At 42.7% G+C, this 12,966-nt stretch overlaps 1 protein-coding gene across 1 annotated transcript; it reads left to right on the top strand.

The window, feature by feature from the left end:
* On the top strand, positions 1–12,966 carry LOC128200133 (serine/threonine-protein kinase ULK3). Its single transcript, XM_052892461.1, has 13 exons — positions 1–187; positions 894–1,051; positions 1,533–1,617; positions 2,175–2,229; positions 2,819–2,906; positions 3,945–4,060; positions 5,123–5,220; positions 6,318–6,470; positions 7,287–7,444; positions 8,739–8,860; positions 9,431–9,564; positions 10,716–10,802; positions 11,935–12,966. Exons 1-13 carry the CDS (start codon positions 101–103, stop codon positions 12,016–12,018), a joined length of 1,425 nt encoding a protein of 474 aa, XP_052748421.1. The 5' UTR covers positions 1–100; the 3' UTR covers positions 12,019–12,966.

The raw sequence follows: 12,966 nt of genomic DNA, 5'->3' as shown, positions 1-12,966 counted from the left end.
AAAACAAAACATGACATTTCTTCTATGCCATGAGAAAATTCTTATCTTTTAATAAAATTAATTAATTTCTTTCACAATAAATGGCTTTAAAATTACGATAATGTCTTTTCCGAAAATAGAGGGTTATGTGGTGACCGAGAAACTCGGTTCGGGGAGCTATTCCACTGTATACAAAGCTTATACGAAGGTTTGTTCAAACCACAATCTATTTCGACACTGTTTACTATTTATTTTAAGATTATAACATTAATATACCAGTTAAAAAAATAATTAAGTCTTCTGTACACACTTTAAAATTGTAGTTATGTAATTATCAAGTCGATTATTCTGAGAAATTAGCACTTACATTAAAGTCTTTTGTTTCCTTTTTTTGTATTTTCTTATGTACACTGGTTTAAAAAAATACTATTTTGGTCAACTAGGGTATTGGATTAATATATAATTTTGTTTTAAGCAGGGTTGCTCACTGGCTCTTGTTTTGGTATTTTTTTTTAATAAGAGAAAATACCCTCCATGTGAAGAAGTCACTAGTCCCCAAAAAAGAGAGGGATGATAGGTGGGGATAAAGTCAGTTAACTGATCGTGATGAATTCAACAATAATCAACCACCTACAATTCCAGAGGGAACTGCATGAAGGTTGACCCAATAGGATATATTGCCAGCAATGGGCTTGCTAGTCCCCATTACTAACAATTCCACCCCCCTCCCCCCCTGTTTTCATTTTCATCTATCACCCTTCACTGGTGCTCCGCCAGCGTATCCCGTTAGCGCAGGCGGGGTTATCATATCATTTTTACCCATCAAAAAAAAAAAAAATAGGATATTAGTAATTAGTAGCCTCCATTACTTTTCAATTCCTTTTGCTCTCAAATATTGTATGGTTATTGCGTAGGTTGGTGCCCGCTCAGTAGTGGCGGTGAAATGTGTTGACAAGTGCAAGGTGAAGCAGTCGGGCACGGCGGTGGACAACCTCATCACGGAGATACGCCTGCTGAAGACCCTCGCGCACCCGCACATCGTGCAGATGAAGGAGTTCACATGGGACGACAAGTTGGTGCACTTATATTTACGGACGTTTAAAAGAAATAGATATAAAATTAAAAACAAGTCAATTTTATTACACAAATAAAAAATACTGTCTTATAAGTCATGGCAAAACCAGTTTGTTTTGTTTTAAAAACGAGGCTATTGAACTGCTTTTGAGAAAATTTCTATCAATCTATCAATCAATTTATCAATTGACTTCAAAAAGAAGGAGTTCTTAATTAGATTGTTTTTTTAATGTGTGCGGCACCGGTGGGGCACCAGTGAGGGACGATAGGTGAGGATGAAGCAGGTCAGTCAGGTCAGTTTTCCAGGAATACTGTTTATATACATATATACATACAACAAAATTACAAAACAATTCAAACATATTTAGAACTTGCTTCTTTTGAAAGCTTAAAAGTAAAGAAAATTAATTTTTTTTATTGAAAATAATTGTTTAAATAGAAAGAGTGGCTTGATGATTCACAAACTGATGATGTTTCAGAAACATCTACATTATAATGGAGTATTGCTGCGGCGGCGACCTCTCCAAATACATACACCGATATGGCAGGGTGCCGGAAATGCAGGTGACTACCTTGTTTCCTTTTTCTTATTGCACAACATCTGTACCACATGAATGTCCACACTATTCTGAGCTAACGTAGACTACATGGTCTATGAATACGATCAACAGAGAAAAGAGAAAAACGTCTGTGTGTGTGTGTGTGTGTGTGTGTGTGTGTGTGTGTGTGTGTGTGTGTGTGTGTGTGTGTGTGTGTGTGTGTGTGTGTGTGTGTGTGTGTGTTTTGTGTGTGTGTGTGTGTGTGTGTGTGTGTGTGTGTGTGTGTGTGTGTGTGTGTGTGTGTGTGTGTGTGTGTGTGTGTGTGTGTGTGTGTGTGTGTGTGTGTGTGTGTGTGTGTGTGTGTGTGTGTGTGTGTGTGTGTGTGTGTGTGTGTGTTGTGTGTGTGTGTGTGTGTGTGTGTGTGTGTGTGTGTGTGTGTGTGTGTGCGCGTGTGTGTGTACAACAGTATTTTCATGTATATGATTAACAGCAGCATGTTTTCAGTATCGTCATAATTCACGTCACGTCATACATAACAGAAGCGACATATTGTTTTCACTTGTCTCCTCTTGTTGTGTCCAGGTGTTATACTTCCTGCAGCAGTTGGCGTCTGCGCTCAAGTTTCTCAGAGAAAAAGGTGAACTGTACTTAATTTATTTACTAGCATCCCGTCCCGGCTTCGCACGGCTGGACATTTTTACAACATTTTAAAAAGTGGTTATTGTGACATAACGATAATAGCCGGACATATAGTATCGCGAAGTTTTTTGTAGTTATTGATATTTTCTTCAATATTGTAGAACATACTTTTGTTCTATCACCAATAGTTTCCGCAGCGCACGCGACCAAAGATATTTTATAGCATTTTTTTAATACCTTGAGTTACGTTATTAAAGTTTTAGTAATCTTTTCTAGCAATAAATATAGCCTATGTCACTCAGGGTGAATGTAGCTTTCTAATGGTGAAAGAATTTTTGAAATCGGCAAAAAAATATTCATTACAAACATACATACACACAAAAATACAAATCTTTCCTCTTTATAATATTAATGCAGATTTATTTTATTATTATAATATATGTGTATATTCAATTTTATAATGTTAGTTACAAACAAACAGACTGTAACATTTATAGTATTAGTAAGGTTTTATTTCTCTATTGAAATGTGGTAAAATAAAAAAAAATATATCCATTTTGAAACTCGACTACATATCTTTTCCGCAGGCGTCGTGCACATGGATCTCAAGCCTCACAACCTGTTGCTACACAAGGGATCGGACGGGAAATACATACTGAAAGTTGCCGATTTTGGGTGAGTATAGCGAACAGCTCCCGTCATTATATTGAACAATTGGCAACCGCAGTTAGGCTTTGGAGATGTCTTAAGAGGGACGCAGCTGCCTATCTCTCGCCTTAGTCCACCTTCACGACACCCACGGGAAAAGAAGGGGGGGGCCTAATCTATGGTGGGACTATACAGCCACTATAATTAGCATTGAGTTTTATTTATATGTATTTATTATACAAGAACAGAGTTGGTCAAGCAAACTCCCCTATCTTTTGCATTGAAACTAATCAATGGTATTTTGGAACGGTATCTGAACAAACCCTTGTTAACATGCGTTTAGTTACGTTCTAATTTAGTTTCCAATAAATAAATACATCCTTGAACCGTACCAGATGAGATTTATTGTAATTATGCAATATACTCTCGAGCTTATATAGACAGGTGAGAAATCTTAATATCGCGTTGTAGCACACACATACTAAAATAACAACTCCATCTAGTGGTCAACGTGAGGATTATTTCTGTTGTTGCCATGGTTACAGCGTTTAACTCAATACGGATCATACAGTATCCATAACTGGATGTCTTGAATGCTGGTACTTGCTGGAGTCTCGTCGAGTGACCACATAGTGTTTGTGTGCAGAAATTTAGAATTTTTTAATATTTTTTTTTCTTATACAACTAAGAATGGCAAACATGCTGACGGCCCACCTGATGGAAAGTGGCAACTGTCGCCTATAGACATGAGCAGTACCGTGGACATAACAGAGTATACTGTTTCGCCCATGATACCCCCCATGCGTTGCCATTCCTGAGGACTCAGGTGTTATTCCCCTGTACTCAGTAAACTCACGCCATATCCCACCCTTCAAACCGAAACACAGCCATGCAAACACAACTGCTTCACGGTTGAAACACGATGAAATATATGTTATTGTACTGATGGTTCCCTGGGTGAGAGTATTGGAAGACTGTAAAGCTCACCCAGTAGATGTAATGTAATAAATAAATAAATAATTAAATGTGAAATAAGGAAGCAATATTAAAGGAAGCGTTTCCCAGTTTCGCGCAGCACCTGTCGCTAGAGGGCGCGCGGTCGGTCCGCGGGTCGCCGCTGTACATGGCGCCCGAGATGCTCGCCGGCCGCTACGACGCCCGCGTCGACCTCTGGAGCGTCGGTGAGTCGCACGCACACGACGGCAAACCAGCTGCCGGCCCGCCTCGTCCACACTGCCACTCGTGAACCCTCGCCTGTAGGGGGGAAGGGATTGTTAGTAATGGCAATCGCTGACAATATACCTTGTCAGGTCGACCTCCACGCGGTACCACATGGAAACTATCGTGTCTAATTTATCGTTGAATTCGTCACGATGGGCCAACTGACCTGCCTTTCCATCCTCACCTATCATCCTTCACTGGTGCCCCGCCAGTGTATACCGATTATCACCCATTAAAAAAATACCGTTGCCTATAGACATGAACAGCACCATGGATGTGTCAGAGTAAACTGTACCTGCGTTCTGTACCTCTCATGCGTTACCATTCAGACTACAAGTCTGAATTGTTATAATAATTATAGTACAATTTTGATTTTCCGAATCAAATAAAATCAGCGGTGTTCCGGATAATCGAAAACCCGGATAATCAATCTCAAAGCCAAATAAAACAATACGTAATTAAATTTTAATATTTTTTTTTTTTATTATGTCATACGTGATTTAGACAATACGATATAAAAAAAAAATACGAGATATAAAGATAATACCATTTATATAATATAATACCATAATACCACTTCTAAATTGTTAACTAGAGCCGTGAATAATAAGTCCGGATAATCGAATATCCGGATAATGGAGATTGTACGATATGTAGCTGTACTGTAAGCAAACTAGCTATATTGCTTACTCCGTCCAGTGCGAAGGGATATAATAAGCTACAATGATAATTTATATAGTATAATATATGTATGTATGTATTGTATGTTTATATTTTACGAATATATCAAGTATTGCTTCATTTTTTTGATGAACTACTACTTATTTTTATGATGGACTCACGTATGTGTGCCTCGGCTACGCGTCGGCCCACATTTGCACGTTCGTCCATCAATGCCTCAGTTGCTGGCCGTCGCAGTAATGTACTATAATATTATTATTATTAGTATAATAAATTATCTATTATCGCACAATGGATTAGCGTATGTATGTTCACCAATAGTTTCGGTCGCCGTCCGCCAGGTGTCATCATGTACGAGTGCCTGTTCGGCCGCGCGCCGTACTCGTCCGCCACGCTGCGGGAGCTCGTCGACAAGATACAGCGGAAAGCGCCCATAGAGGTCAGTGCAGTAGCGTTAGAACCGACCACAATAACATTACAACACATTACGTTGTACTTTTTTTTATGTTTGTCACCTCAGTGTTTTTTTTTTTTTGATGGGTGAAAATGGTATGGTAACCCCGCCTGCGCTAACGGGATACGCTGGCGGAGCACCAGTGAAGGGTGATAGATGAGAATGAAAACAGGCCAGTTAGCCCATCGTGATGAATTCGTCAGGAATTAACCATGATAGTTTCCAAGGGGAACCGCGAGGAGGTCGACCTGGTTGGGTATATTGCTAGCAATGGGATTCTCAGTCTCCATTACTAACAATCCCTTTACCGTCTAACTCCATCAGTTGCAGACCTATTTGAAAAATTCCCTTTTTGTCTAAAAAGATATATTTACAGATTGGCCCTATAGATTTTAAAAAAATCGATACAGTAGTTTGATCTTTAAATTGAAATAACTGGTTTTGCTACTACTTTGTACAAAAGTCAATTGCTTGGGTACCTCTGTCCCAGACTAAAATTTTATCCCAACCATCTGGACGAGTGGCGGTCCTCCACCGTGCGTTTTTCAAGGCACTTTCTCCCACGCACAACCACTCTTTGGAATCAACTTGCAGCAGCACTATTTCCGAACCGATACGGCAACATAACCTTAAAAAAAAGAGCATATTCCTTTTTAAGAGGCCGGCAGCACACCTGCAATGCCGCTGGTGTTGTGGGTGATCATGGGCGGCGGTAGTCACTTACCATCAGGTGAGCCGCATGCTCGTTTGCCCTGTGTTTAAAAAAAAAACCGTGTTACTACCGTGAAGCAGTTATGTTTGCATGGCTGTGTTTCGGTTTGAAGGGCGGGATATGGCGTGAATTTACTGGGTACAGAGGAATAACACCTAAGTCCTCAGGAATGGCAACGCATGGGGGGTATCATGGGCGAAACAGTACACTCTGTTATGTCCACGGTACTGCTCATGTGTATAGGCGACGGTTACCACTTTCCATCAGGTGGGCCGTCAGCTGGTTTGCCATTCTAAGTTGTATAAAAAAACATCAAAGTGGGTGTTCTAACTTTTTTCTGTTGGTTTAACAAATGGTGTGTTTGGCGCAGATCCCTCGCAACTCGTCGGTGTCGGCGGGCTGCGTGCAGCTGCTGACGCGGCTGCTGCAGCACGACCCCGACACCAGGATCAGCTACGAGGAGTTCTTCGCGCACGAGTACCTCGACCTGGACCACATGCCCTCCAGGGAGAACTACGACAAGGTACTGTCTTAACTAGTCGATTACCTATATACACATAGAGAAGGCCAGCTTTAGCCTACCTCCAGCCCTTTAATTTTTTTTTTCAACGGATGACAATAGAATGGTAACCCCGCCTGCGCTATCGAGATACGCTGACGGAATACCAGTGAGGGGTGGTGATTGGTGAGAATGAAAAGGCAGGTCAGTTGGCCCATAGTGATGAATTCATAAAAAACAATCAAGATGGTTTCCAGAGAGAACCGCGTGGACGTCGACCTGATAAGATTTATTGTTAGCAATGGGACCTCTAGTTCCATTACTAACAATTCCTTCCCCCCCCCCCTCCCGCAGTCGCTGAGTTAAAAAAGTAGTTTAAAGATGAATTTAAACGTAGTATAGATAATATACTTACATGTAATAATGCCGTGTGGTCCCGGCATAGAATGGGCTACCCCTTCCCTTCTAGTGGGTGTCGTAAGAGGTGACTAAGGGAGCGCAAGGGATGGACAGCAGCGTACCAAATTGGCATAAGTGTTACCAACCTGCAAGCGTAACCACCATAACCATAAACCCCCCCCCCCCCTCCTCTTATGTTCAGCAATGGACAGTTAACGGCTATAATTATAATAAAAAAAAAATGTTTACCCTTGAGCATTTTATTTAAATAACAGCTTGTTACTCGCTGATAATGTAGCTTTCTGTAGGTGAAAGAATTTTGAAAATCGGTTGTATAGTTTTGGAGTTTATCGCAAACAAACAAACATACAAGAAATTAAATTTTTCCTTTTAGTAATATTAGTTCACATATATTGAGCCTCCGTCTCTGTTTGTCCGAAGGCGGTGGGCCTGATCAAGCAAGCGATCGAGCTGGACGCGGGCGGGCAGCTGCGCGCCGCGCTGCAGGCATACAGTGCCGCCCTGCAGCTGCTGGTGCCGGCCGCGCGGGTGCAGACCGACGCGTTACGCAAGGAGGCGCTCACCGCCAAGCTCACCAGGTCGGTGCACGAGGCGGCTATTTGGCACAAACTCGTCAAGTTGTGAAGAACTTGCCAAGATGTTACGAACTTGTCATGTTGTTACGAACTTGTCATGTTGTAACGAACTTGTCATGTTGTGGCGAACTCTTCATGTTGTGACAATCTCGTCAACTTGCTACGGATCTGATTATTTTCTTTTAACATTGCGCTGGTATTTGCCTGTAATGTTTTCTTATATACTTGGTATATATATTAAAAAATGTAATTCTTTCGCCGAAATACTAGTATACTAGCGATGGGCCCCGGCTTATCTTATTTTTATATTAGCTTTATTTATTTATTTATACTTAATTGTACATAAAAATTCTATAGTTAGTCTATCTATACTAATATTGTAAACAGGAAAGATTTGTATTTTTGTGTGTATGTATGTTTGTAATGAATAAACTCAAAAACTACTTTGCCGATATCAAAAATTCTTTCACCATTAGAAAGCTACATTCACCCTGAGTGACATAGGCTATATTTATTGCTAGAAAAGACTAGGGATCCTTACTAAAACTTTAGTAACGTAACTTGAGGTGTAAAAAAAAATGCTATAAAATATCTTTCGCCGCGTGCGCTGCGGAAACTATTGGTGATCCCTTAGTCGGTTTTCACGACACTTACGGAAAAGGAACGGGTGGTCCATTCTATGCCGGGACCACAAGGCATAGAATGGACCACATCATGTATATGTCGTATAAAAGACATGAAATAACGCAATCGTTGAGATTTCGCCTGATTACCTCCACGTGTCGACTAAGTCACACAATCTACACGCGACCATGACCGGTGTTTTTTTTTATACCACTGAGGTGGCAAACAAGCATGCAGCCCACCTGATGGTAAGCGGTTACCGCAGCCTATGAACGCCTGCAATACCAGAGGTATTACGCGCGCGTTGCCGGCCCTGAAGAAACCTCTTTATCCCCCTTTTTAAGAACCCCATGCTATAGTTTTTATGTGTTAATAAATTTGATATTTCATTTTATAAGTAAAAATGTATTAAATATTATGTGTGGGGGGAAAGGGATTGTTAGTAATGGAGACTGAGAATCCCATTGCTAGCAATATACCCAACCAGGTCGACCGCCTCGCGGTTCTCCCTGGAAACTATCATGGTAAATTCCTGATGAATTCATCATGATGGGCTAACTGGCCTGTTTTCATTCTCACCTATCACTCTTCACTGGTGCTCCGCCAGCGTATCCCGTTAGCGCAGGCGGGGTTGCCATACCATTTTCATCCAATAAAAAAAAATTATGTGTAGGTACATGGAACGCGCGGAGGAGATAAAGCAATATTTGAAGTACTGCGAGGACGGCGTCCCGCCGGCCGCGGCCCACCGGCCCACGCGTGGGAACGCCGCCAGCGACGGCACGCAAGAGTTGCGTAAGTCCAGAAGGCAACATTATATCGTCATCGTGACCACCCTTGAGGGAACACTAGGAATTAACCATGTCGGTTTCCAGGGTATACCTTACATGTTATATTGCTAGCAATGGGGCTGATAAATCTTATTAGTAACAATCCCTTTCCCACCAGAAAAGGCAGGTCAGTCTTTTTTTTTGATGGGTGAAAATGGTATGGTAACCCCGCCTGCGCTAACGGGATACGCTGGCGGAGCACCAGTGAAGGGTGATAGATGAGAATGAAAACAGACCAGTTAGCCCATCATGATGAATTCATCAGGAATTAACCATGATAGTTGACCAGGGGGAACCGCGAGGAGGTCGACCTGGTTGGGTATATTGCTAGCAATGGGATTCTCAGTCCCCATTACTAACAATCCCTTTCCCCCAAGACAGGTCAGTTAGCCCATTGTGGTGAATACATCTGGAATTCAGCACGGTGGTTTCCAGGTGGGACCACGTGGAGGTTGACCTGATAGCAGGCTACATTACCAGCAATGAAACTTGTCCACATTACTGACAATCCCTTCCTCCCACTCATTACTTGCAGCTCAGGCACCAAGTGAGTGCGGCCCCAGCAACAGCAAGTCGGCTGATGGCACAGCAAGTGGGGCCTACACGTGTGGGACAGACGGACAGACAGCCGCGCGGAATGGAAGCGAGCCCACTGTGTCCGAACACGAGGTGAGAACTTATGTAGATCGAGATAGACTTGGTATATAATTATATATAGCCGCGTGGTCCCGGCATAGAATAAGCCACCCCTTCCTTTCCCGTGGGTGTCGTAAGAGGCCACTAAGGGAGCGTGAGGGATGGGCAGCAGCGTCCCACTTAAAACATGTCTAAAAGCCTAACTGCGGTTGCCAATCCGCCTGCTTAGTTGCTGCTTGGGTTAGATTTAGGTTATTTAGTTAACATGGTAATCTCCCAGTTTACCATTGGCGGATAACCATGTTCCGTTCTATGGGAAGGCTCTTGTTTAATAGTGGTTTTTTTATACAACTTAGAATGGCAAACAAGCAGACGGCCCACCTGATGTAAAGTGGTAACCGTCGCCTATAGACATGAGCAGTACCATGGACATAACAGAGTATACTGTTTCGCCCATGATACCCCCCATGCGTTGCCATTCCTGAGGACTCAGGCGTTATTCCTCTGTACCCTGTAAATTCACGCCATATCCCACCCTTCAAACCGAAACACAGCCATGCAAATACAACTGCTTCACGGTTGAAACACGAATGGTACAGAGGTACCCAAGCAATCGACTTTTGTACAAAGTCTCCCTCTGGTAATTAATAATTAATAATAATTTGTCTTTCTACCTGCCCATGCGAAGCCGGGGCTCATTGCCAGTGTATTTATAAAAAGAAATGATTGAAGTATGTACATCAAGGCCACTAGACAAGTGGCAAGCGAATTCGTCGATAGAATCGACATCGCTAGCGAGTCCGTGAGACAGAATGAGATAGCAACGCCGGGTGACTCATTCCAACTCACGGACTCGCTAGCTATGTTGATTCCATCGACGAATTCTCTTGCCACTTGTCTAGAGGCCCAGTTATCTTAGACGATATAGCCAGGGGGAAGGGACCGTTAGTAATGGGGAGATTAGTCCCCATTGCTTTCAAAATATCCTATCAAATCGACCGCCACACGGTTCCCCCTGGAAACCATCGTGACTAATTTATCGTTGAATTCGTCACGATGGGCTAACTGACCTGCCTTTTCATCCTCACCTATCATCCCTCACTGGTGCCCCGCCGGTGTATACCGATAGTGCAGGCGGGGTTACCATTCCATTATCATCTATTTAAAAAAAAACGATTTTTCAGCCGCGGGCTGCGCGGGGCGGCACAGACAGCAAGCGACGCGGGCTGCGGCGGCTGCTGAGCCGCGCCGCCTCACACTCACCGCCCGCCGTGAGTATACCCTCGATACTCGACACTTCAACACTCTCACTTCTAATAAATAAATAGCCCATCAATTGTGCATATCGACTGTAAAGAGAACAACAAAAATCTAAATAGATTTGTTATTCAACGATCTCATCAAACTATGGTTTTGTCACTCAGCCATCTCGTCACTCCACAATTTCGTCACTCGGCCATCTCGTCTCTCCACAGTTTCGTCACTCTACAGTTTTGTCACTCAGCTATCTCGTCACTCCACAGTTTCGTCACTTAGTCATCTCGTCACTTCACAGTTTTGTTACTCAGCCATCTCGTCACTCCACAGTTTCGTCACTCTACAGTTTTGTCACTCAGCTATCTCGTCACTCCACAGTTTCGTCACTCAGCCATCTCGTCACTCCACAGTTTCGTCACTCAGCCATCTCGTCACTCCACAGTTTCGTCACTCAGCCATCTCGTCACTCCACAGTTTCGTCACTCAGCCATCTCGTCACTCCACAGATTCATCACTCAGCCATCTCGTCACTCCACAGTTTTGTCACTCAGCCATCTCGTCACTCCACAGTTTCGTCACTCAGCCGTCTCAACACTCCACAGTTTCTTCACTCATACATCTCGTCACTCCACAGTTTCGTCATTTAACAATATTGTCACTAGCAGACAACTCACCTGGTGGAAAATGATAAACGTTACCTATACACATGAACAGTGCAAATCGCAGAGTACACTGTGACGCCCACGGTACCTCTCATACATTCCCATTATTGAGAACTATGATGTTATACTCCCGTACCGTGTAACTTCACTGCCATATTCTAATATGGCAATCAAGTTACAGGGTAGTCACTAGAGTGGGCTCCTAGTATACCAAACCGTTCGGCCTCGGGGGAAAGGGATTGTTAGCAATAGAGTTTGACAGCCCCATTGCTAGCAATATGCCCTATTAGGTCGACTTCCACGTGGTTCTCCCAAGAAACCATCGTGAACAATTCCTGTTGAATTCGTCACGATGGGCTAACTGGCCTGCTTCATCCTCACCTATCGTCCTTCACTGGTGCCCCGCCGGTGTATACCGATAGCGCGGTTGAGGTTGCTATTTCATTATCATCCATTGAAGAAAAAACCGTCCGGCCTATTGCAGGGCGGCAGGGACGTCCCGCCGCTGCAGGGCGAGAGCGCGCTGCCGGTGGCCGCCGACGCGAACGACATCTGTCGCATTACGTGAGCACAATCACGTTTAGTGAACCTGTTGGCTTTCCATTGAAAAGTATTTAATTAGGAATACTGTTGAAAGGAATTTATTGCTGTTTGATTGAACATGTGGAAGCGGTCGGAGTTGGAACACTCACTCTTGCTAAGCTACTGTCTTGTTGAACAGCCGCTTTGATGTTACCGATCTAATGTGTTTACCTATATAATAATTAGCAGAATTAAACATATGTAGCTATAGTAAATTGGATTGTGTCCTATACAGGGTAAAAGGGACAGATTGGTCAAAACGAAAACGGCTGATTCAGATCAATGGTCTGAAACAGATGGCTGGTTATTTTCCCACCGGAAATGCACCGCAGCCGTATAATTACCGATTGTTAGTTTCGATGACGCGCAATGTATTTGAAACTGTACGATCCACGCGACGCGTGATGCCTACAACGCGCGCTCAGTGCTGCTTCCTCGTAGGTAGTTTCCGTACGCTCGTGGCGTTGACTTTACACAGCTGGTTCCGCGCGTCGCGGTAGAATTTTCATACGTATATTACATTGCTGTTTTTTTTTGGTATTTCATAATGTTTCACTATAGAATAATATTATTTCTTCATATTATGACATATCGTAGATTACATGGTTTTAAAGGAAAAATAAATAAATTTTCCGGAAATAATTTCCACTGTATTTCAGTTCAGAATAATGGTCTGAATTCACTGTTTCACTTTTTGCCAACCTGTCCCCTCCACCCTGTATAGAAAGCTAGGTTTAAACGTAATTGGGCGCGCAAATATTGTTAATATTTTTTATTTATACAACTTAGAATGGCAAACAAGCTGACGGCCCACCTGATGAAAAGTGGTAACCGTCGCCTATAGACTGATAAAATAATAATAATAAAAAATTATAAGAATTAAGTTAGTGTTCCCATCTGTTGAAGTTTTGTTACATAATATTTTTAATTTATA

This window comes from Galleria mellonella, unplaced genomic scaffold, assembly GCF_026898425.1.
Source record: "Galleria mellonella isolate WM207_F2 unplaced genomic scaffold, CSIRO_AGI_GalMel_v1 utg158, whole genome shotgun sequence".
Taxonomy (NCBI): domain Eukaryota; kingdom Metazoa; phylum Arthropoda; class Insecta; order Lepidoptera; family Pyralidae; genus Galleria; species Galleria mellonella.
The sequence above is the reverse complement of the archived record's forward strand: the minus strand, read 5'-3'. Positions and strand labels throughout refer to the sequence as shown.